This window comes from Sturnus vulgaris, chromosome 25, assembly GCF_052056855.1.
Source record: "Sturnus vulgaris isolate bStuVul1 chromosome 25, bStuVul1.hap1, whole genome shotgun sequence".
Classification (NCBI taxonomy): Eukaryota; Metazoa; Chordata; class Aves; order Passeriformes; family Sturnidae; genus Sturnus; species Sturnus vulgaris.
Window position 1 is genome coordinate 3,818,994 of NC_142267.1, and position 23,797 is coordinate 3,842,790.

A 23,797-nucleotide genomic window follows, 5' to 3' on the forward strand; every position below is an offset into this window, starting at 1 on the left:
CGCCTGTCCTCCCACACCGCCCGCTGCCCGGCCCTCCCGTCCTGCCCCGCCACCAATTCATTAAAACACTTTGCCGAGTGGCGGCTGGGATCGGGACCAGTGCAAGTCCAGATGGAGCCCAAAGCGAACTGTGCCCGGCTGCCGGCACCCTGCGGCCGGCTGAGGCGGGCCAGCCGGCCGCCCAGTGCTCTGCTAGGACCGGCAGCGCACGTCGGGGCTGCCGGAACAGCCCATCTTTGCTGCGCCTCTCGCCTGGGCGGGCGGCGGGAGGGGACACCCGTGGGGCCGCTGCCCAAGACCGCGGACAGCCGCGTGCGGTCCGCTTTGGGCTCCACCCGGACTTGCACTGGTCCTGGTCCTGGTCCCGGTCCCGGCCGCCACTCGGCAAAGCGCGGCTGCCCCAGCTGAGGCCGGGGGAGAGCGGTGCGGGGGTCTCGGACAGCGGGCAAGCGCCGCGCCGTCGGGCGGGGCGGGCGGAGGGGCGGCCCCAGGGGAGGGAGAGGTGGAGCCGGCGGGGCCGGGGGGCGGCGGGGCGGGAGCGCCGCGCAGTGCCAAGTGGCGGCCGGGGCCGCCGGGGCCGCCGCCGGGGCCGCTGGGGCCGGGGCCGCCACCGGGATGGCGCTGGAGCGGGCGCTGCAGGCGGCGCGACAGGGCGACGTGGAGGCGCTGCGGGGACTGCGAGCGGCTGGGCTACTGCGGCCGGGGCTGCGGGACGCCCTGGGAGCGTCCCCCGCGCACCACGCTGCCCGGGCCGGCCGCCTCGCCTGCCTCCGGTACCTGGCGGCCGAGGCCGCGCTCCGCGGAGACGCGCGGGCGCGAAACGGGGCCACGCCGGCCCACGACGCCGCCGCCACCGGCAACCTCGCCTGTCTCCAGTGGCTGCTCACGCAGGGGGGCTGCGGCGTGCAGGTGCGAGCGGGGTCGCGGGGGGTGGCGGAGGGTCCCTCGGTGGCTCGGGCGGCCGGGGAGGCGTTCCGCGGTCCCGTGTGGGTGGCTGTGGCCGAGGGGAGACGGTCACGCGTGGTGCTCCCAGCTCTGCCGACGGCGAGCCGGGGTCCGTCCTAGCCGGCACGGGCAGGGCTCCGTCGTGCATAGCGGGCAGCATCCGACTGAGTCGGAGAGTCCCCGGCATCCCGGAGGGGTTCAGCTGCTGGGGCAGCACATATTCCCCGGGGCTGCCGCCCCCTCCCGGGGTTACACAACGGCGGGACCGGGGCGGTAAGCGGCTTGCCCCGAGGCTGGCCGAGAGTTAAAGACATGTGACGGCCAAAAGAAGAGGAGGCGGCGGCAGGGCTGGGAGTGGAGATTAATCGGGAAGGAAGGGGTCAGCACGAATCGGCGACCTCCTGGCCAGGGGCCAGCCCTACCCGCGCCCCTCGGAGCGTGGAGGGCGGACGGGCCGGCGGCAAGTCGGGCTCGGTAGCAAGTTCCCGCGCTCGGGGGTTCCGCGGCCGGTAGAACAAGGAGGGCATTGTGCTGCACTCACTGTGTGTGGACGCAGGCCCTTGACGGAGGGCAGACACGCTGGTCCCACTGTTCCTCCAATGACCTCTGCTCCTGCTCCAGCCCCGCTCCTTATGGACAGGAACTCCACCCTGGCCACCCCACGCCCCCGGAACCAGCTCCGGACTGGGGGATGCCCCTCGGCTGCCTGCCGTCCCCAGTCCCCTTGGCGGAAGGGCTTGGTCCCTGGTACTGACAGCCGTCCCACTTCCTCCTGCAGGACACAGACAACTCTGGTGCCACCATCCTACACCTGGCAGCCCGCTTCGGTCACCATGAGGTGATCGACTGGCTCCTCCGCTTTGGAGGCAGCGACCCCACGGCAGCCACCAACACGGGAGCACTGCCCGTCCACTACGCCGCGGTGAAAGGGGATTTCCCTTCCCTGCGACTCCTCTTGGGACACTGCCCCAGGTAACGGCCCCCACTGCTGGCAGCGAGACAGGGTCTGCCGGAAGCTTGGCACCCACCAGCAGGAGAGGGGCCAGTGGGAGAACAGGGTGCCTGCTGTGGCCCCAACCCTTCCTCCAGCCACTGGGCAAGGTGCCAGTAATGGGGACGAATGCTGTAGCCACCCTGATCCCCCAGCTCCAAGGGCAACGCGGCCACGTTATCAGGCTGGGCAGCCAGCTGCACCTTCTTTATGGCCCAGAAAGAAAGGGCGAGGAGGAAAGGGGTGAGCGCTGGCAGAAATATTGTCACTGGCCGCTGAGTCGGCTCCTGGCGCGGAGCGATAACACAGCCGTCTTTGTCCGCCCGCTGTTATGTAAATGGATTAGGCTGACCGCCGAGGAGAGGCTACTCCCCGCGCCGGAGACGACCTTTCCGCTTGCCCAGTCTGTGGGCATTACTGGACGTGGCAGCCTCTCTCAGACGGCTCCGTCGAGGCAGCATCCCCGCTTTTCCTCCTGAGCGGTACCTAGGGCCAGGCTCCAGGTCCCCGGGTTACGTGGCATAGCAGCCCACAGGGCCCGCGATGCCGGGCCTCGCCACGAGGCTGCAGCAGGCGATTAGGTGGCCGCTAATCCGATTTCCTGTGGTGGGCAGAGGCCACTAGAAATAACCCATAGACCCGGCCAAAGCGGAACCGGGGGTATGCGCTGTTGCTCCACATTTTCCCTGAAAGTCTCCAGGGTTGTGGATGAGAGGGATTGCACAGCTCTCCCACATCCAGGGCGTCCTGAGGCAGCAGGACGTGAACCAGCACTCGGCACCCCTCTGCCACAACATCAGAGCCCTGCATCCTTTCCTCCAGACAGGGCCACAAAGATCCCTGGATCCCATCGCACTTACTGCCCAGAGCTGTCCCAGCCCCAGTTCTTTATCTCCTTGTCCCAGGTGTGCCAGCTTAGCCCTGAGTACTTCAGGGATTAACCCCTGCAGCCCAAGCCCAGCCCCAAACCAGTCACTGCTCCTGCTCGATGCCCATTGTGTCAGCCCAGGTGTGGCACGGCATTTGCATTGCCTTTCACGCTGCTTGCTGGGGTTGCTCCGCTGCTGTCACCGCCTTCACCCTGAATTATTTACTGCTGGCCCTGCTCCCAGTCCCGCGCCTGCCCGGAGGCTCCGTTACAGCTGAGAAATCCAATCCCTGGTGCCGCTGCGGGATGCTGGCTCTCCCAGGCCACCTTCGCACCGGCCCCTGGGGCCCCTCGGCAGCCGGTGACCCAGCATGGGGTCTCAGCCATCTGGCAAAGCAGTTTACTGGTGCTGCCCAAGGGTCTTAACCCCTTCCCAATTACTGAGAAATGGCAATCAGGGACTGACACTGTGCTCCCGCTGTCCCCTGCACCCCAGTCTGCAACTGCCCCAGGCCCCAGCCTCAGTGTCAGCTCGTGGAGCACAGAGGATTCTGCCAGCCTGGCACCGCTGGACAGCGGGGCAGGCACTCAGTGGCACAGCACGCAAGGCACAGCGGGAAGAGAGTGCTGGCCATAGCCCGTCTCACAGTTACAGGGATCAATTATTAAGGGCCTGCGATCGTTGCGATAACAGAGCAGAGTATTTATTGCTCTTCCTTTTTTAAATATTCAACAGGTTTTTTTATGGAACACTTAATAAAACAGCTTCCTGTGGGGTCGGGAGGCAGGATGCGGGATGTGGGATGCAGAATATGGGTCTATGGGGGGATGTGGGGTAAAAGATGTGGGATTCAGGATTTGGGTTACAATTTGGGATACACAATTCAGGACGAGAGACACAAGGATGCCAAGGCCTTTTGGGGCAGTGAGGGGATACCGGCTCACAGCAGCTGGGCTGGACAGAGCCATGGTGCAGGTTGGCCTTTCCCCGCCGGCTCCAGGGCCGGTGCTGTGTAAGCAGCTTACTTTAAAATACGACTAAATTGCAGTGTCCAAAAACAGCCGGAGGAAGGAGCTTAGCCTAAGCAGGCTGATTAACTTAGTGACCTCCCGCTGCAGCTGCAGCCACCGCCACAGCACTGGGACCTGTGGGAAGCCGTGGGATGGACAGCTTCCAGCTCTGGCACTGCCCTGCCTGCCCACAGCTGTGTCTCCTGCACCGTCCCATGTTCCTTGTGTCCCACAAGCCCCCATGTCCCTGTATCCTGCCTGCCCCCTGTCCCAGCCCTAGCAGTAGCAGTGGCCACAGGTGACGGGCGTTGTGCCCTGCTTGCAGTACGCTGAGTGCCCAGACCAAGACGGGGGCCACCCCGCTGTACCTCGCCTGCCAGGAAGGCCACCTGGAGATCATCCAGTACCTGGTGCAGGATTGTGGGGCTGACCCCCACGCGCGCGCTTATGACGGCATGACCCCACTGCACGCCGCCGCCCAGATGGGCCACAACACTGTCATCGTATGGCTGGTAAGCGCTGTCCAGGCACAGCATGGCACGGCGCGGTGGCACAGTGCAGTGGCACAGCGCAGGGCGCACAGCCCCAGTGCTCAGCCCGCCTGCCCACACAGATGAGCTTCACGACGGTGAGCCTGTCGGAGAGGGACGCCGAGGGGGCCACAGCCATGCACTTCGCCGCCAGCCGCGGCCATGCCAAGGTGCTGAGCTGGCTACTGCTGCACGGCGGGGAGATCACTGCCGACGGCTGGGGCGGCACACCGTTGCATGATGCCGCCGAGAATGGCGAGCTGGAGGTGGGTGCTGGTGGCCAACAGGATGTCAGGGCGAGGGGAGGACCCTTCCCTCCAGCCCTGCCATGCACCCCCACTCTCCCCAGTGCTGCCAGATCCTGGTGGTGAACGGTGCCGACCTCAGCATCCGTGACCAGGATGGCTACACAGCAGCCGACCTCGCCGACTACAATGGCCACAGCCACTGCGCCCAGTACCTGCGCACCGTGGAAAACATGGTACGGCGGTGCCCGGGGACGAGGGCGTGGGGAGCACACAGGGAGCACGCAGGGCCTCCCCACCCCTGCCCTGCTGCCTGATCCCACGGCTGTGCCAGCAGAGCGTGGAGCACCGCGTGCTGTCACGAGACCCCTCGGCGGATGGGGAATGCCGACAGCCCGACTCGGGCATGTCATCGCCCAACACCACGGCGTCGGTGCCCCAGGCGCGCTTCGAGGTGGGCTCCCCTGCCAGCACCCTCTCCAACTACGACTCCTGCCACTCCAGCCAGTCCAGCACCGGGGAGAAGAGGGGCGGCCCCCCAGGGGCCCCCGCCGCCCGTGAGTGCGGGGCCAGGGGGCGCAGGGCGGGGGGTGCGGGTCCAGCCCCCCCTGACCCCCTGCCCTGCGCAGGGGTGCCTGAGCCGGCGCTGGCGGACATGCAGGCGTACATGGACATGCTGGACCCCGAGATGCGGCCACGAGGCCGGGGCCCCGCAGGCGAGGGTCCCCCGCCGCCACCACCCCCTGCTTTCCCCCCACCACCGCCCCCACCCCCCGCCACCCGGCCACCCCCGCCACCCCCCGGCTACCCTGCACCTGCACCCCCCGCTGCCCCCCACACCGCTGACATCTACGTGCGGGCCAAGAACAACCTGCGGCATGTGGAGAGCCAGGCGCTGCGCCGAGAGGTACGGCCCCACGCACCGTGTCCCCTGCACCATGCCCCGTACACAGCTCAAGGGACATACCACCCGGGAGGGACATGCCACCGGGCACCCATCCCCTTTGAGGAATTGTTGCCTGCACTGGGAGGGGACAGTCCCAGCTGGAGGCCACATGCCTGCAAAGCTGGCATGCACTGGGAGGGAGCTGGGGCTCAACCAGCAGCGAGGATGCAGCAAGCTGGGGCCAGTGATGCTCTGGTGGCTCCATGGCACTGGGTGGGCCCACTCCACTGCTGCACCGGCTGGGACACCCGGCAACATCATGCCATAGCAGCCGCGCCCATGCGGCCCGGCGATGCCACCGGCACCGTGCCGAGCTGGGCGTGGGCAGCTGCGCAGGCGGTAACCCGAGCGGCCGGCTCCGGTGTCGCCCGCGCCACAGGTGTCGGGTGGCACAGCCAGCGCTGCCAGGAGCTGAGAGGGCTCAGCCAGGCGTGCACAGGTAAGAGGGGTGCAGCCCTCCATGGCAGGCTGGGGGGGCATAGGGATGCAGCACTTTTGGGGCCGCCCTGACCCCCTACCATAGCTCTCGCCACCTCAGTGGGGATAGGATTCTGGGCATGGTCAGAACACTGGCAGAGCCCAGCGCTCTGGGGGTTGGGGCATATGGGGTGGGGGTCTCAGCAGAGCAGTGTGTGCTAGGCACGTGGCGGACTCGGGACCCCACAGTGCTGGTTGTGCATGGCCTTGGCTCTTTAGTGCTTACCGGAGTAACGGGCTGCCCTGGGGACGTGTGGGTGTGTGGCAGAGTGGTGCCACAGTGGTGTGGGTGCCCCACGAAATGGGGTTCGGCGGCACTGACCCTTGCGCCAGACCGGGGCTGGAACTGCTGAAGCGGGAGGCAGGCTTGGCACAACTCCCATAGCAGCACCGAGCTGACGCTTGTTGACTTAGCTGGGGCTGGCGGCGGAGGCAAGCACCCGGGCTCACCGTGAAAATGCCATGGGTGGAGGTGGCTTACGGGAAAATGCAAATAGCGGGGCCCCCAGCAAGGGGAGCGGGGCTATGCCACGGTGGCACCCCAAGCCCAGGGAGCAGGCACAGCCCCCTGCAGCGCAGCACTCGGCAGCACAGCTCGCAAAGCCGCTGTGGAATGCGCCGGGGTGAGCTGAGGCTGCTCTGCTTGAGAGCCCTGTTCAGAGGAAGGTTTGGAACCGGGCCCCAGCCCCGCGCGGGATAAGCTTCCGGTAATCCGCGGGGCTGGGGCTCGGCACTCCTGTTCCCAGGGGGTTATCCCGGGGGAGGCTTGGACAGGATCCTGGGCACAGGCTATGGGGTCACAGTGCCAGGCACTGATGCCGCACGCTGCCACCATGGCACGCAGCCCCTGGTAGAGCCGTTTGCCGAACAGACCCCAGGGCATGCACCTGTTGTCCGTCCCAGCTCTGCATCTCCTCCAAGGCAAACCGCTGGCACGGTCATACTCCACCATGGCCCTGTGCCACGGTCATAGCCGGGCACGGCGGTGCTGAGGTGGGCTCCCCATTGCAGCTGGCATCGCGTGACAGCAGTCCCGAGGGCCTGCGCCGGGCTGACTCCAGCAGGCGGTCAAGGAATTTCGGCAAGCAGCCGAGCACCGGTGACTACTACAAGCACCTGGGGCACGTCGTGGCCGAGCAGCCAGGCCCCCAGCGAATGGCGCACACCGAGGAGGTGAGCCCCGCGCCACCAGCCTGTGCACAGCTTAGTGGCACCGGCACCGAGCAAAGCCTGCCCATGCTCTCTCTTCCAGGCATCACCCATCTCGGCGGACACCATGAGCAATGGGGAGAGCAAACCTGGTGCCGAGCTGCCGCCTCCGCCCCCGCCCCCACCGCTGCCCGACACCGCCTGCCCGACGCCCCCACCGCCGCCCCCGGTCGAGACTCCCGCTGGCCCTCGCCGCTCCTCCTCCTCTACGGGAAGTAAGTGGCAGGGTGCCGGGTGGGCACGGGGAGCGATCCTGGGCACTGTCCCATTGGCTGCACTGTGGCATTGACCTCCTTGGCTCGTCTCCTCCCGCGGCACTTGGGCCGCGCGGCTCCTGACAGCCTTTCTGTCCTTCTCTCCTCCGGTGTCGGCGCGGGGGCCCCCACGCCCGCTCGCCCCTGCCTGCTCTCACTGCTGGCCGCTTCTCTTCTCTCTTGTCTCGCGGTGGCCAAATCCTTCCTCTGCCGCGCGCCCCGCGCCGCCTCTCTGCTTCTCTCCCTAGGAGGAAAGGCGCTCAGGCAGATGAAGAGTAAGTACCGCGGTCCCACGCTGCTCCCTGCTCAGGGGGTGCCCTGGCGTGGGGTACAGCCGGAGGGGCACATGCCGGCACGTCCTGTCCTGCAGCCGCGGGGCATCGACGGCCGCTGGGGCTGTCACCTGCCGGGCCACCGGGCCCTCGTTGCGCGTCGCCGGCCGGCGGTGCCACGCGGGAGGCCAAGCGCTGGTGCGGGGCTGCCGAAGCCGCCAGGCAGGGCTGGCAGGGCTGGGCAGGCAGCCGGGCCCCACGGCCCCGCGGCCCCGCACACAGAGGGCCTTTGTTCGCGCTCAGCCGGCCGGCGTGACCCCGCCACGTGAGCGCACCGGCCGCTCCCCCGCCGCTGACTGCAGCCGGCGGGCTTGGCCGCTGCTCGGCGCCCGCTTTATTAGCGCCGGCTCCCGGGACCGGGGGGTCTCAGCCGGCGCTGGATGGCAGCGCGCGCGTCTCGCTGGGCCCGCAGCACCCGCAGCCCTCTGGCTCCGGCGTGGCGCAGCCGAGCGGAGCGAGCTGCGGGCGCTGGCCGCGGGGAGGGGGCTCTGCCTTGGCACGGTACCATGGGCCGTTAGGGACTCACGCATGGCTGGCACGGACGGTGGGTGTTCGCGAGGCGGGTGGCATGAACAGTGGGAAGAGCATCCCAGGGGTGCCGGTGCCACGCAGACCTTTGGGCACCGGGCTGGCAGGGAGTCTGGCTCAGACTGTCGGTGCATCACTGCCGGGAGCTGCCAGGGGAGCGTAGGGGCCGTCCTGCAGTGGCAGAGCTGCCATCGGCCATGGAGCCATCCCTCTGGAGGCACACTTCTGTTGCAGCAGAGTGGCTCGGGGGCATGGAGTGGCATTCGGGGCTGGGGCCAGGCTGGGACTCTTGCAGCTGAGTGTTGGGTTGCTGGGATGCTGCTGCAGCAGGGTACCACGGACCCTGTGAGCTGCTGTTGGAGTGCTGATCTTATGGATCTGTGGAGCAGGGGTGCCAGGCTGTTAAGTGCTGGGGGGTGCTTCACTGGGGTGTGATGGACCCAGGAGTTTGGTGATGTGCTGTTTCTGTGGACCGGTGAGCTGGGTGTCCGGATGCTGCTTCAAGGGCGTTGCAGGGGCTCCTGGACGGCGGGGAGGGGGCAGTCAGCCAGCCACCCATCCAGACCCCCTACCCTGAAAGCTAATGAGGGATTCACAGGGGCAGGGAGATGGTGCTGGTGGGGTACTTACTGCCCCTCCTGCCTCCCTTCAGGCACCAAGTCCTTCAATATGATGTCCCCCACCGGCGACAACTCGGAGCTGCTGGCCGAGATCAAAGCTGGGAAGAGCCTCAAGCCAACGCCACAGAGCAAAGGCTTCACCACCGTCTTCTCCGGCAGCGGCCAGGCAGGGGCCAACGTAGGTGGTGATGGGGGCCAGGGGAGCCGGTGGTGCGGCTCAGCACAGCACGGCAAGTGCCCACCGCCCTCCCTCCCTCCTTCCACAGGCAGAGTCGCCAGTGTCCTCCCCGTCACCCACCAGGACGCCCACCCCGCCGGCCACCCCCGAGGCTTCTGGGCCACCACGCTGCCTGGCGGGAGGCTCACCAGAGCCAGTGCTGAACGGAAGCTCACCGGTGCCGGCAGCAGGCGCTGGGGCAGCGGTGGAGGTGGAGGCACTGGTGCCGAGCCAGGACGAGCAGGGTCGGCCCATCCCCGAGTGGAAGCGGCAGGTGATGGTTCGCAAGCTGCAGCTCCGCATGCAGGAGGAAGAGGAGCAGCGGCGCAAGGTAGGGGGAGGGTCCCACGTGCTGCGGCGGCGAGCGCGGCGCGAGCATGGCCCAAGCAGCTCAGGACCTGGCGAGATGGCGTGCGTGGCATTGCCTCTGGTTCCCAGTTGGTCTGGGGACCACCCTACCCGCATGCAGGGGCGTCATACCCCAGGGATGCCACACACGGCGGCAGTGGCACGAGGTGCGTGCGGCATGGCCTCAAGAGCCCCTTTGCCCTCTTTCCCACCGCAGCCTGGGAGCCGCTCGCCGTCCTTGGGCCGGCGCGGGCCACCTGCCTGCGGGGGCATACCGGGACCCGCCGGGCAGCCGATGCGGGAGGAGGATTTGCAGCACCTGGAGAGGCAGCTGGGGAGCCTGCGGGTGATGCACGAGGCGCAGCCGCTTCCAGGGGGGCCGGAAGAGGAGCTGCCGCCACTCGTGCCGCTCTCCGCACCCCCGGCACCCCGGCGCTTCGCCCTCGCCCACGAGGACGCGCCTGCCCGCGGTAGCCAGTCCCCCACGCTGCCGAGGAGCGCGGCCGCACCACCAGCCACCCTGAGCGGCCGGGAGGGCCCTGAGGCAGGGCGGACAGTGGGCAGCCCCGGTGCCCAGCACGACGCCCGGAGCGAGATCCTGGGCTGCGGGGTCTCTGTCCGCAGCCTCAAGGCCAACTACGAGGGGCCGGGGGGGCCCCCTGCACCTCCCCCCAGGGTCGCTAAGCGCAAGAGGGTGCAGCCCCCTGGTAGCACCCGCCGGCCCATCCTGGAGGAAGAATACGGGGATGGGGCACTGCGGCGGAGCAGGCCAGTGCTGCCAGAGCCAAGCAGCCCGCATGAACGCACCAAAGGGTGCAAGGAGCGCGCCGTCTTCCTCTTCCTGGAGCACTGGAAGAAGCGGGCGCTAGCGGCGGTGCCTGGGGAGGAGCGGCCGCGGCGGCTGGGGAGGCGGCGACCGGCAGCGGGGCGGCTACTGGCCCGCTGGAGGAGTGTCGCCCGCCGGGTCCCAGGGCGTCAGATCCGGCGGCTGAGCCGCACCACGGTGCTGTACTGGCCTCAACACTTCCTGCCCCACGTCGGCGGCTCACCCATGCCCCACGACAGCCTCCCGCTCGACCTCTTCATGCTGGGCTACTTTCAGCTGCTGGAGATGCCCCTCAGCCCCGAGGAGCGCCGCTTCCGCCACCTCCTCTGCTACGAGATGTTTGACCGCCTGGGCAGCCACAGCTGGCACCGCGTCCGCCGTTTCCACCGCACCGTGCTGGAGCAGGTCGAGGCTGGCCACCGCCACTGGCTTGACGGCTTTGAGGACCTCGTGCAGGAGTTTTTTGGGGATGACCCTGTGGCAGTGGGAGAGAGCCTGCCAGAGACCCCCACCATGGCCCCGGAAGGGCAGGGGGCAGCAGTACCAGTGCCAGAGCTGGGAGAGTTCAGCGAGGAGGACGTCTGCCGCTTCATTGACCGCAGCTTCTCCTTCTGGAAGGAGAAGGAGGCAGAGATGTTTGACACCTGAGTCCGGCAGGATGCTGCAGGCTGTGCCAGTGGTGTGGCGTGGGGCGGTAGCAAGCTCCGGGGACAGCTGTGAGCTGGTGCCCGGGTGTGCTCGCCTGCCTCTGTGGCTCGTGGTGCAGCTCAGCTTTGCAGAGGGCTGGGTGTTGTTCTGCGCGACCCCGGGCCGAGGTTGCAGTGTGCCGCTTGCCGTGGCTGTGTGTTGTGTGGGAGGTGCAGCGGCGAGGCTGCGCTCCCCTCTGGTGTGGTGTTTGCGGTGCCGGGGCAGCGTGGGCCCCCGCGTGTCATGCAATAAAGCTGTGGTGTGCTGCAAGGGTTGGCCACGCCACGCGCTCCTTCCTCCTCCCGGCGCCGGCGGAAGGCGGGCAGTGAGGGGCGCGTCGGCGAGCTATGTGCTGGTGACCCCCACCAGCACCGTGCCAAGGAGGGCGGCTGCCAGAAGGATGCGATGCCGCGCACCAGGATGATGCTGCGGCCCCATGGTGCCGGCAGTGAGGGTGGGCTCCCGGCAGTGCCGGTAACACGGCTGTCTGTTGCAGGAGAAAGAAGAAGAGGCGCGCCTGGCCAGCATGCCAGCCTGGAGGAGGGATATCCTGCGCAAGAAGCTGGAGGAAGAGAGGTGAGCCAGGGTCGGGGGATGCCGAACAGCCGGTCACTCCCGCGGCTCTGCTAACCCCACTCTTCCCTTTGCCTTCGCAGGGAGCAGAAACGGTGAGTGCCGCAAGCCCCTTCCCTGGGTGGGCGGGCACGGCGGCTCCCGCGGCTCTGGTGACCGCGGCGCCCTGTGCCCTCTGCTGATAAGCAGGAAAGAGCAGGAGAAGCTGAAGCGGGAGGAGGAGGAGAAGGAGAAGGAGCAGTCGGAAAAGCTAAGGACTCTCGGGTACGATGAGACAAAGCTGGCGCCCTGGCAGCGACAGATCATCCTCAAGAAGGGGGACATAGCCAAGCACTAGCCACGCCACGCCGCATCCTGGCTCTTCGCAGCAGGAGGAGGCTGGCAGGTCCTCCCATGGACCGCGACATCCTTCGGCACCCTCCTCCTGCCGTGGATGGCCACATAGCCCAACCCAGAGAAGCCCCCTCCACCGCCCCAGGCACCCGTAGCCCCCCACGCCGCCCCCGCATCCCGCTGTCGCCAGCCCACCCTGTGCTGCCCGTTGCAAAGCGAGCTGCCGCGGCGTGGGACACGCGGCTCCCTGCGCACTGCCCGGCTCGGCCGCTGCGGCTGGGCTCGCCGCACGCCCCGCTGGCCCCACTCGCAGTTGCAGCGTGCTCGCCCTCGCTCCTGTCCTTCCAGAGCCGCTCAAGGCCAGCTTCCGGCTCACCTCTGCCCAGACCGCCTCCCTTTCCAGCGATTAAAACGATAAACCCCGCCAGCAGTGCCCCGCGCCTTCCTGGGGCTGCCCACACCATCCCTCACTCACACCATGCTCGCCGACAGCGGTGTCCCCCTCACCAAGATCACCAAAATCACCCTCAACACCCACACTGCCCGCATCTCTGCCAGCACTCACATTGCCTGTCACTTGTGGTGGCCAAATCACCAGTGGTGGTCCTGAGGCCAGCAGTGCCTTGGTGCCTGGCCTACGCAGCCTTGCAAAGAAGTGCCGGGGCTGGCGGATGGAGAACATATCATTTATTGGGGAGGGAGAAGGAGCGCCCAGCAGCGGGCAGCCTTGAGAACTATCCCATGGGTTTGCGGTGGGCTCGGTGGCCGCTCGTCCCGCGAGTGGCTGGGCAGCCGACGTGCTGAGGCATGGGGTCCTCCCCGGCCCTAGGAGCAGGGGGACATAAATAGAGAGGACAGGCAGATGGGAAGGGGACATAAAACTGACATAAAATGTCTACACGGCATAAGTAACAATACTTAGGGGTATGGCTGGGATGAGGTGCCCAGTGAGATGTGGAAGCGTTGGGACCTCCCTGTGCCAGGGTGCTGACGCTGGAGATTAGGGTCCCGCAGGCAGACTCTGGCGCAGTGCCTCAGCACAGCCGGCCAGCTCCATGCGCTCCAGGGCAGCAAAGACGTGGTCCAGTGTGGCACTGGTCTGCTGGCACCAGCGCTTCAGCATCTCGTACTGCTGGTCGCGGATGTGCGCCACCTCCAGCTCTACCAGCTCAATCTCTGCCTCCCGCAGTTCCAGCATCCTCATGAACTCCTTCCAACGCCGTACTGGCACCACATCGATGACGGCATAGAGCTGGCTGCCCTGCAGCAGGACACTGCGGGGCTCTGGGGGTGCAGAGGGCTCCCCTTCATCACTGGGCTGTTCAGGCAGCAAGGCCTGGTGGTTGAGGCTCTGCTTTGCTGTGCCAGTGGCACGCTCTGTCCCCTGTGGGGAGCATGGCTGCGTCCAGCACATGTTGTCCCACCTCTGGCCATTGAACTGGCACCACGGTGTGGTTGCAGCCCCGGCCATTGAGGTGGTGGCCTGTGCCGTGGGGAGGGGACCACCTGACAGGGCACCATGCCAGAGCCTCTTCCTCTTGTGGTAGATGGCAAGGGCACCCAAGAAGAGAGGTCCAGTGAGTCCCAGCAGGATGTACTCCAGACCTGAGCCTGAAAGGAGGAGCAGGAGCATCCCATCAGCTGGCCAGCATGGTGACTGCACACCGCTGAACCTGGCCCCATTGTCCCCATACCTTGGTTGTTGTTGCTGCTGCACACTTGCTGGCATTCTTTGCCACACGTGTCCAATGTGCTCCTGCAAGGAGATGGGACCGAGATGGGACCCATGGGTTCTATGCTGTGCCATGCCATGGGCCCCACATGCGTTCCTAGCTGGAGGGTCAATACTTACTTGGGGCATGGCCGGCACTCGTCACCCTCTCTGTAGAAGTCAGGTTTGCAGCTGCTGTCACAAAGTGTGTCCTGCGTATCCGAGCCTGGGGAGAGGGTGAGCATGAGGCAGAGTGGCACAGTCAGAGGTGGCACAGCTGACAGGCTGTGCCGTGGGGCAGCCGGCAGCACTCACAGGGTCGCTGGATGAGGCGTCCGGTGCAGAGCTGGCACTTTTTGCAAGAGAATTCGTTGCAGTGGCCATCAAAGCAGGCACGGAAGTAGCCGGGCTCACAGCCACAGACGATGTTGCTGGTGGCCGAGCAGTTGCTCAGCACACTCTGGAAAGCTGCAGAAAGCAGGCAGTGAGCAGCATGGCACTGCACTGCACAGCACAGCACGGTGTGGTGTGGTGCGGTGCCAGCTCACCGTGTTGGTCACACTCGTAGCAAGCCTGGCACTCCCTGAAGATGTTGGGCTGAGTGCGGAAGGTGCCGGCGGGACAGGTACGGCAGTCGCTGCTATTCTCAGGGCTTGTGCAGGGCTTATACAGGAAAGTCCCTGCAGGGACAGTGGGGTGACAGGGAGCACGGCCACCTGGAGCAATACACTTGCTGTGCCATGGTGTGCTGTGCCATGCCACACTGACTGGGCAGCGCTCACCTGCGGGACACTGACGGCAGCAATGTTTAGCAGTCTCGATCCACTTCATGTCGGCGGGGCACCGGGAGGCATGTCTCCGCAGGCGGGGGAGTGGCTGCACAAGGACCTGCTGCCTTTGCGGCCCTGGGGTCTGCGATTCGCTGGCCGCCAGCCACAGCGCTGCCAAGGTAACCTGCAAGCAGGGAGAGAGCAGGGCTGCAGGCAGCCGGGTTACTCCAGGAGCCATGCACCCGTGGCTCACACCAGATCATGCTGGGCTACCAGAGACAGAGACGTACCTCGAACTGTGCGGAAACCAGTGCCTGCACAGGGCAGAACGGCTGGAGCCGCGACCCTCTGCCCCAAAGCCGCGTGGGTGTGCTGCCCCAGGGCCGGGAATGCCCCGAGGCAGCCCCTGTGCCCTGCTTTCCTCGCAGTACACGAGCAAGCAACTTCCTGCTGGCACTGTGGGGGCCACTGTGTCACAGCTTGTGCCCAGGGGGCTCTGCCCCCGTGTGGTCTGCAGATGGTGCTTCCAGGCTGGCTCGGGAGCGGCACAGAGATGCTCCACTGCCTGTGCCAACAGGACTCCTGCCATGTCCCCAGGGATGGGGACGAATGAATCAGGCACACGGACCGCTCGTGCTGCCAGAGATGGCCAGCTCAGGGAGGTGTGGGTAGCCGGGTGCTTAGGGGTTAATGCTGCCAGTTTTGACTTTCCTGGGGTTTATCTCCCTCACAGAGGAGGTGATTTCCTCCCCGAAAGGAAGCCGTGCCTGGCTCACGCTCTCCCCGATGCTATCGCTCCTCGTTACGCGCGTCCCAAAGTAGGTCACTGCTCCCCCGCGGGGTACCAGGTGCCGTCCGTAGGGCAGCCCCGCTCCCCTGGAAGCTCCTGTGGGTGCAGCGAACACTGCCCACGCTGACACCCCTTCCACAGGCCGGGCCGGGGGCTGAGAGGACCGTGGCACTAACAGTGTGGGCAGGGAGCCAGGGGATTCCTCGCTGGGGGCTGGATTTCCCAGCCGTGATGGCCCCGATTACGGCAGTTGAATCATTTTCTACTAAACCCGCCGCCACCGGCAGACTGGAAACCGCGCTGGGCCGCCCCGCTCGCAGAGCGCTGCCGGCAGATCCGGGCGGCTGCCTCACTCAGTCTCAGCTGCCAGCGGCACATCTGAGTCACCGCTGAAGCACGACCGTCCCGCAGCGGGGCCCTGCCCGCGCACCTCGCCTGCAGACGGGCAGCGGCCCCTGCCCAGCGCGGGGAGCAGGTGCCCGCTGGACAGCGGAGTGGTGGGCACGGGGCAGGCCCAGGGCTGGCTGCACGGTGGGGAGAGCCACGGCCGCTTGTGCCATGCAAGCGCCTCTCCAACCCGGAACGCAGCCGCCGCTCTCGGCGCCCGTGTGCCCTGGCCGCCGCCCGTGCGCCTAGCTAGTCCCGAAAGCAGCCGTCCGCAGGCTGTCGGCATAGCCACTCCCCGCGGCAGTGCCCTGCCTGCAGCCCCGTGACTGACCCCACGCTTCCCACGGCCGCATCCTGCCTGTCTCTTTAAGGCCTGTGGCCCCGTGGTCACGCCACACCGTGAATGTTTTGGTGCAGCAGAGCCCAGCCCCAGCTGTTAGCCAGAGGGGTAAGCGGTTTTGGCGCGCTTGGCACTGGAGTTAATCCATCTTCCTCCCTCCCTCCCTCCTCCAGACCCATTACGGCCACAGCCGCGGGACACCCCACAACTGGTGCCAAGGATCCATGGGACCCCCATGCCACCGCACTCACCCAAGCCACCCCAGGGCAGCAACACTTCATCCTTGTGGCCGATGCGGCTGGGTCATGCCGGGGCGGTGAGGGGAGTGGGGCAGCAGGTGCAGTGGGGTGTCGGGGCAGCTCAGTGCCCGGGCAGGGTGCCCCGGCACCCCATGGCTGCCGTCAGCAGCACGCGACGCGTGGTGAGTGAGCGCCAGCCCTCCCCAGGCAGGCTTTTACGCCCAACCGCAGCAGGAGGAAATGCTTTTTTGGAAATGAGTCCAGGGGGTACGAAACCACATGACGGGAGTGCTAGGCGCGGGAGGAACCTGCACTGCCTCGCCTGGGACCGGCCACCGCCCTCCCTTGCTCGTTGGCGCAGACCCACGGCCGCGGGGGTGACGGGGGGACGCAGGGTATGTGGGGAGCAGTGCTGACCCCCATTCCAGAGCTTCATCCCCACCCCGAGTTCCAGAACGGGAGGCTGGAACTGGCCCCAGCCCCTTCTTTGTCTGTCCCTGTGGGGCTGCCTCGGCCACACCGCATCCACCCAGGTGATGTCCAGCCTTGGGTGCCGCTGAAGCCAAAGGAAAGGCGAGGCGGACATGAGCGTGCACCAGCTGGTTTTATTGTTCAGCTGGGACGTGGAGTGCAGCTTAGCATGGGGGGGCAGCCGGGGCTCTTGCCACCGCGCATGTCCCACCGTGGCTCCTACACTCCGGTCCCAAGTGCTGCCATCCACTGCCATCCCACAGGGCAAACTTGCCTCAGCCCTGCGCCATCCTCTCCTGCCACCAGCCCCAGCCTCCTCCCTGCACTGTCTACAGCATCGTGCCACCGGCACCACGTCCCTCTCAGCACCTTCCCCACTCACCACTGCCGACATCATCATCCCTTCCTCGTCTGCAGGAGCTGACCCAGAGCCTCCCACAGCCCCCCACAGCCCCAGGGCCCCCTGCCCGACAACTCTCATGTCTGTGGACAGGGGGTTCAGCACAAGCCACGTGCCATGTCCAGCCCCGCACCGCCATGCCCAGGACACGTCCTCGCCAAGGGGACTGGTCTGCATCCCCATCCATGTCCCCACCAGCGTGGCATCCCAGTGCCTGCTCTGCCCAGCCCCGGCATTACGCTACGGTTAGAAGCAGGAGAAGCTCCTTGGTACATCCATGCATCTGTCCTTTTCCACGCCAGCGGTTCTCAGACCTCCCTGCAAGACACAGAGAGGGGAGAGATGCTTTCAGCACTGGGATTCGGTCCCTGGGAAGCCCCTGGAAGGGCTTGGGCATCTCCCAGGAGCAGGCAGCATGTGCTTACGAGGCCGTCAGCGTGGAGTTGAGCAGCAGCGTGGTCCGGATCCGGTAGAGCTGCGCCAGTGTCAGCTTGCGGTGCTGTGCCGACTGTGGGTCCGAGAGGGTTCGGCGGGCAGGAGGTTGGAGGTCACGCCTGAGCTCCCCTGGCAGGGATGCTGGGCTCTCCACCGGCTCCTCTGGCTCTGAGAGCTCTGATGTGGAGCTGCCACTGCTGCCGGGGGCAGCCAGAGGTGCGGGGTCTTGGCCAGTCCGGGGGGAACCAGCACAGAGGTCAGAGAGGCTGCGGCTTTGGCTTAGGGGGCCTGAGGAAGTGGGGGACAGGAGCTGGGGCAAGCTAGCCTCCGACTTGGACTTAAGCACCCTGGCCGGGCAAGACAGGAGCTGCACGGGCGTTCGGCGGCGCAGCCGGGGCGAGGCAGGCCGGGGAGCCGGAGGGGCCAGGAAGGGCTCCTGCCCCTCCTCGGCTGTCCCCTGTGGCTGCTGGCCGAAGTCCCGCAGAGAGGCAGGTGAGAGCGTGCCATAGGCGCTGTCGATGGAGGAAGAGCGACAGCCGCTGCCTGGAGAGGCCACGCCTTGGGGCAGGGGAACAGGCAGGGCGCCTGCAGGCAGCTCCTGGGTGGGGGTCTCAGTGGAGGTAGGAGTCTCGGCAGAGGTGCCAGTGCTGATGGAGGCGCTGGTGCTGATGGAGGAGCCATCCGAGGTTGAGCTGAAGGGTCCTGCGTCCCAGTCTGGGGAGGAGAGCTCATCGCCACCGTCTGCTGTCACCATGGCAAGCGTCTCAGTGGAGCCGTCAGACGGGCTGTGGATGCAAGAAGGTGAGGAGGGGCCTGTGCCAGGCTGAGGGTGTGCAGGTCCCCTCCTCTTGCTCCCTACCACTGCTGCGAGTCCGGGCTGGCGCTGCTGTGGTGCAGGATGGTAGGTGAACTGGCAGCTGAGGTGCCACTCTCACCATCATCCTCCTCGTCCTCCTCGTCCTCCTCCTCCTGCTCCTCCATGCGCCGGCGCTGCCGCAGCCGCTGCAGCAGGTTCTGGGAAGGGGGAGTCATTAGTGAGGAATGGAATGTGCACAGGGTACCCACGGGTCCCCCACCCACCCATGTGCCCTCACCTGGGCATTGCGCACTGCCTCGACCCAGCTGCGGCACAACTGTCCACTGCTCTGGAAGGTATAGGCGGCCACAGCACTCCCCAGCTCGTTCAGGTAGATGAGGAGGAAAGAGCCTGTGGGCAGGGGCTGTCAGCAGTGTCCAGGGACCTCCCTCTAGTTCCCTTATGCCCGCTGCACTCACCTGGGTCTCTGAGCTCCCGGCAAACCACTCTGTCCACCAGCAAGGGCTGCCGGATCACCTTGGTGCGCTCAGCCTTCTTGACGGGCTTGGTGATGAGGAAGAGGTCAGTGAAGAGGAAGCAGTAGACGTCCATCTGGGGGTGAGAGTGGGGCCATGGGCGCCAGTCGATGCAGAGAGTGAGGGCGAGTAGGCAGGGGCTGGAGCCGAGACCTCCCTGCCCCTTGCAGTCCTCACCTTGCTGTCTTTACCTTCCCGCATTCTCAGGCTGCCCTCGAGGAGGAGCTGCCGGGTGTCCTCCGGGGAGGTGCCGGGGATGGGGGCGGTCAGGTCCAGCCTCAGGAACTCCTTAAGCAGCTGCCAGAAGTCCCCAGTATCAGCATGGGGTGCATGGAGTGACACGGCATAGGCGGCACGGCATGACAGAGCATGGGGTGGCTTAGCATGAAGTGACATAAGGTGGCACAGCAGGGTGGCAGAGGATGTCATTGAGTGGCATGGCATGGCATGAGATTGCAGCTCTGCTATGTCCAGCCTACCTTGTCCACCTCATCTGTGCTGCCCTCCACCACCTCGTAGGCATCGATCCGGCTGAGAATGGCGTCCAAGCGCTGCCGCTCCTGCCGCTGGCGCATCCGCGAGTTGACATCGTTGATGAAGCGCTCCACAGAGCTGATCTGTGCCAGGAGTGGTAGTGGGTTTGAGGGGTCAGGGGCCACGGACCCTGCTTCCCCCCACCCCGATCCCTTACCATGGTGGTGATGGCTTCACGGGCTCGTGGGTCATCTGTCTTCTTCAGGATGGACTTGAGGAGCAGCGGGTACTTGGTGAGGCGCTGGTGAGGTTTCACCAGCATGTCGCTCAGCTTCAGGCGGCTGCACTGCTCCTGCTTCTCGGCCCACTGTGGCACACAGGCATTAGCACCGGCACCGCCCCGGCCCAGCCCCAGCCCCGGTCCCCGCTCTCCCATTACCGTCACGTAGGTGCGGAAGAGCTCGCTGTCCCGCAGCAGTGCCCGCATGTACTCCATGCAGCCCTCCTCCTCCATGCAATACCGCACATAGGGCTTGAAGAGGGACCCGAACTGGGGAGGCACAAGAGGGTCATCATGCAGCACACGGCATGGCCTGGCTCCCCACCGTGGCATGGCATCCCCACTCACCATCTTGAAGGCATCAAGGAAGTCAATGGGGTCAAGCAGTGCCCCAGTCCGTCGTGCCTTGGCCAGCACTGAGGCCATGACACTGCGCCACAGCTTGCAGTGCAGCCGGATGATCTCCCCGATGTTGCTGAAGAGCCGCTCGGCATCCACCTGTGGGGGTGAGGTGGGCAGCGCTGGGGAAAGGCACCTCCAACCTGCAGCATGGCAAGGCTGAGGACCCATCTCTGAACATCCTGTCCCCTGCAGCCCCCTCCACTCACCTCACAGAGCAGCCCTGACTCCTGCAGGTTCACCAGGCAGGAGAGAAAGAGCTGTAGGGAAAGAATGGGGAGCCGGTGAGCTGCAGCCACAGTCCTCAGCCCCAGCAGTAGCTGGTGCAGTAGCTGCCAACACTCACATCGGTGATGACTTTGAGGTTCCGGATGTAGGTGGCCTCTGTGTGCAGCAGCTCCCAGATGGCTTCCTGCTGGTGGCACTGCCGGCGCGACAGGACCTGCCAGGCTGAGTGTCAGCGCTGTGCTGGGGCCTGGGCAGAGCCCCTGAGACTCCCCAGGCCTTGTCCCTACCTCTGTGCCCTGGATGATCTGCTGCCAGCTGTCCTCCAGCGTCAGCCCAGCCTCGTCCCCATCCTCCTCCCAGGAGTCGCGGTCAAAGCGGAGCTGGGGCGGCAGCTTGGGCAGCCCAAAGGTGCTGTAGGCGTGCAGCCTGTTCACCAGCTGCTCCAGCTTCTCAGTCTCCTGGCCAAAAGCGAGGGGCAAGCGGCTAGGCGGGGGCCAGTGGCCATGTGCCACGGACCACCTCACCCTGCCTGTGGAACTAGAGTCTCGAGCCCCAGGGGGACCCATCCCAGCTCCCCAGCGTAGCCACAAGCAGTTCCCACACCCCCTCCCCATGCCTGCATCCCACATACCCGCACGAAGGAGCCCGTGTTAGTCCCGGAGCCGAAGAAGCCGCTGAAGCGGCTGGCAGCCCGATTCTTCCAGGTGTCAGTGCCATTGGTGGGCAGAGAGCTGCTGCCGTGCAGGGCTGGCTCAGGGCTGGGGATGCTGGTGTCCCCCAGGAACTCTGTAATGTTCTTCCTTCGCCGTCCCGGAGCCTGCAGCGGGGACAGCCAGTGTCCCCAGGGTCAGTGCCCAGCCGTGCGGCCATGGCACTGGGATGGGGACAGCAGCCTGGCTGACCTAGACCACCGTGGGACAGACAGACACCCAGATGGCAGCCCCGGGCAGTGGGGTCCCCCGGCCATGCTCCCCTGCCCGCACTGACCTGCCTACCTGCATCCCGGGGGTGCAGAGCCCCGGGGGTGCAGGACCCCGGGTGCTACCTGGCCAAGCCCGGCCGGCCATGGACAAGCCGTCCCTGCAGCGCGGGGGCTCAGGGCATCCCGAGGGTCGCAGCACCCGGCCGAGCCGTCCGTCCAGCCGCACTCCCGGCTCGGACCACAGAGCCAGGGCCGGGCAGGCTGTGGCCGAGCTCCTCCGAAACAAAAGGAGGTGGGGCCAGCGCCGAAAACCTAATTTCCCTCCTCGGCAGATAAGCTACCAGAGCTGAACAATTCACCGGCTGAGATCAAAGCCCCCCGGCTGGTCGCGAGAGCTGGGTCACGGCCAAGAGGCTCCCGCAGCCCCGGGCACCGCTGTACCGGCTGCTCCCTGTGTGTCCCTGGGCCGTGCCGGGATGTGGCCGCTGCCATCTCCTCACCGCGGCGCAAAACCCAACAGGCTCGGGGCTCCCTGCCTGCCACCAAGCCCTGGGAAGCCGCATGCTGTTGCCACCGCCGCCAGCACGGCCCCACACCCTGCCACGTCCTCAGACCCAGGCGGGAAGAGCTGCTACGGGCACCATCCCCATTACTCACTGTGCTGTCACTTCTGCAGGTGCCCTGGCTGCCACCAGCCCCATCGCCTCGGTGCCACTTGGAGCCCACCTGCCCCCTGGAAGGTGGTCGGGATCGAGACTCCCACAGAAGTGGCTGGTTGCCTGCTTGACCCCGGGCCCTGCTAGTGCCTTGCCGGTCCCACAGCCGGGCATTATAGTCCTGGACACGGGCGGCCACTAGTCCTGGCCATGCAGCCAGTTTGCTGCCCTCAGGACCTGCTGGCACTGGACCAAGTAGTGTCCCCCTGGCTGGATCCTGCAGAGCTGTTCCCTGCGGACCTGGCACCCTGCTCCCATGGGAGTGACACGCAGCCCAGTCCCACGCCTTATCTGAGGCCAGGGTCCACGGGGCAGGACAGAGCTGCTGTGCTCAGCAGCTGCCAGGCGCCACAGTGAGAGGAGGCCCAGCGGCCAGGGCGAGTCCTGGGGCCAGGAGGAGTCCCAGGGGCGGGGTGGCACCGAGTGGCAGTCACCACTGGGGCCCCCAGGGCTCCTGTTTGCCTTTAGTTTGGTGCCAGCCTGTACCTGGCACAGCTGAAGGGCTGGTGCCGCTGCTTGAGCTACTCCTTTACCATGGTGTAGCCAGCACAGCACAGCACAGCCAGCATGGCACAGCCAGGAGAAAAAGCTGGTCTTAGGGACTCCAGGGGGATGTCCAGCCCACACCACATAAAGCCATGGAGAAGACACCATGCTGCTGCCCCATGACCCATCTTCAGAAAGAATGGCTATAGGGGGATCACACTTGCTGTTATCCCATCCCAAATTCCTTCCGCCCCAGACCTAGCACTGGCACTCACCAGGCTCTCACTGCCCTCCCGGCGTCCTGGCAGAGGCTCCAGCACTGGCCCAAGGAAAGCAGCACTGCTGGCAGGGTGCAGGATGGGCAGGCTGGCTGACCTGGCATCTCGCACTGCCTGCTCCACCTTCATCTCATCCCCGGGTTTGGCTGTGTGGAGCATCAGGTTGTCAGTGTCCTCTGGAGACTTTGGAGCAGCCAAGCCTCCCTCCAGGCCCCCACAGCACCTTTCACCCGCAGGTAATGTCCCCCGAAGCGATACGCCTCAAACTGCAGGGACAGAGGTGTGTGGGACTGGTCCAGGTAGATGTCCACTTTTCCCAGCTCGATTGCCTTCCTCTCGAAGACTGGCAGCAACACTTCCCTGCAGGACATGAGCCCCACATTTGTCTCTGCATCTGTCTCCACATCGTACCTTGTCCTGTCCCCAGCAGACTCACCCCAGTGACTTCTTCTTCACAGCTGGCACAATCTCTGCCTCGATGTCGATGCTGAGGTCAAACTTCAAGGTGAAACACTCCTTGCTGGGGTCCTGGGGGCAGGTGGCAGCTGCTTGCCCAGAGGTCCCTCCCTCCCTCCCACCAGGGCCATCCTGCTGCCCTGCTGAGTGCCCCACGGAGAGGAGCTGGTGCCTTACGTCCGTGTGCCTGCGCCAAGCTTTCTTCTTAGGCAGCTTCAGTGCTGAGCTCCTGCGTTCCCTGCGGGCACAGGGAGGGCAGAGTGACAGGGATGCCACGGGCTGGGGCTGCACACGGGCTATGCAGGGCTACGGGCTCACCCCCTGCTCTCTGCCGGACATTCCTCCTCTTCCTCCACATCAGAGGCAGGGCTGGTGCGCGAGGGGCACGAACGTGTCGACATGTTGCGGGCCAGGATGGAGCCTGCAAACGGGCACCGAGCTGGGCTGTGACAGCTCCCCCAGCCCCGTGCTGGCTCCCACTGCATCCCACTCCCATCCCTGAGTTTCACCGGCCCTTAAGTGCATTCCATCGGGTCCCATCCCTGCATCGCACCTCTGCCGCGGAGCAGCGGGAGCAGCGGTGCCACAGCCTCGTCCGGCTCACCTTGCGGGGGCAGGTCGAAGCGGATGTGGCCATCGAAGTGCATGGCGCCATGGAGGCGGCCGTCGCAGAGCTCACGCAGGCTGAGGGGGCCGCTGCGGCTCAGCTGCCGGCACTCGGCGTGGTGGCATTCCTGCGGGGA

The 23,797-nt window shown here is 66.2% G+C and overlaps 3 protein-coding genes across 10 annotated transcripts; 1 reads left to right on the forward strand and 2 right to left on the reverse strand.

Moving 5' to 3' along the window:
* Positions 1-615: 615 nt before the first annotated feature.
* On the forward strand, positions 616-12,605 carry ESPN (espin). Of its 5 annotated transcripts, XM_088178813.1 has the most exons (15): positions 616-909; positions 1,724-1,917; positions 4,141-4,327; positions 4,429-4,611; positions 4,695-4,826; positions 4,928-5,097; positions 5,173-5,497; positions 7,025-7,186; positions 7,266-7,437; positions 7,725-7,751; positions 8,989-9,134; positions 9,223-9,504; positions 11,531-11,610; positions 11,691-11,702; positions 11,797-12,605. In XM_088178813.1, exons 1-15 carry the CDS (start codon positions 616-618, stop codon positions 11,942-11,944), a joined length of 2,514 nt encoding a protein of 837 aa, XP_088034939.1. In that variant the 3' UTR covers positions 11,945-12,605. The 5 variants fall into 5 exon arrangements, with proteins under 5 accessions (XP_088034939.1, XP_088034940.1, XP_088034938.1 ...); XM_088178814.1 differs by lacking the exon at positions 7,725-7,751; XM_088178812.1 differs by lacking the exons at positions 7,725-7,751; positions 11,531-11,610; positions 11,691-11,702; positions 11,797-12,605 and adding exons at positions 9,739-9,978; positions 10,057-10,276; positions 10,337-11,518 and having other exon boundaries at positions 4,928-5,497.
* Positions 12,606-12,612: 7 nt separating this feature from the next.
* TNFRSF25 (TNF receptor superfamily member 25) lies at positions 12,613-16,368 on the reverse strand. Of its 3 annotated transcripts, XM_088178815.1 has the most exons (7): positions 16,190-16,368; positions 14,434-14,605; positions 14,200-14,331; positions 13,967-14,119; positions 13,793-13,877; positions 13,635-13,696; positions 12,613-13,551 (listed from the first exon to the last, which is right to left on the reverse strand). In XM_088178815.1, exons 1-7 carry the CDS (start codon positions 16,217-16,219, stop codon positions 12,941-12,943), a joined length of 1,245 nt encoding a protein of 414 aa, XP_088034941.1. In that variant the 5' UTR covers positions 16,220-16,368; the 3' UTR covers positions 12,613-12,940. The 3 variants fall into 3 exon arrangements, with proteins under 3 accessions (XP_088034941.1, XP_014739411.2, XP_014739412.2); XM_014883925.2 differs by having other exon boundaries at positions 14,200-14,605; positions 16,190-16,364; XM_014883926.2 differs by lacking the exon at positions 16,190-16,368 and having other exon boundaries at positions 14,434-15,539.
* Positions 16,369-16,762: 394 nt separating this feature from the next.
* PLEKHG5 (pleckstrin homology and RhoGEF domain containing G5) lies at positions 16,763-23,471 on the reverse strand. Of its 2 annotated transcripts, XM_014883908.2 has the most exons (19): positions 23,373-23,471; positions 23,232-23,292; positions 23,035-23,126; positions 22,822-22,958; positions 22,596-22,744; positions 20,828-21,013; positions 20,484-20,654; positions 20,315-20,410; positions 20,178-20,228; positions 19,918-20,067; positions 19,729-19,839; positions 19,507-19,656; positions 19,295-19,432; positions 18,993-19,112; positions 18,759-18,891; positions 18,578-18,690; positions 18,343-18,497; positions 17,474-18,268; positions 16,763-17,366 (listed from the first exon to the last, which is right to left on the reverse strand). In XM_014883908.2, the coding sequence occupies exons 1-19, from the start codon at positions 23,453-23,455 to the stop codon at positions 17,357-17,359; spliced, it is 2,901 nt and encodes a 966-aa protein (XP_014739394.2). In that variant the 5' UTR covers positions 23,456-23,471; the 3' UTR covers positions 16,763-17,356. The 2 variants fall into 2 exon arrangements, with proteins under 2 accessions (XP_014739394.2, XP_088034832.1); XM_088178706.1 differs by lacking the exons at positions 22,596-22,744; positions 22,822-22,958; positions 23,035-23,126; positions 23,232-23,292; positions 23,373-23,471 and adding an exon at positions 21,192-21,339.
* Between the last annotated feature and the right edge of the window lie 326 nt (positions 23,472-23,797).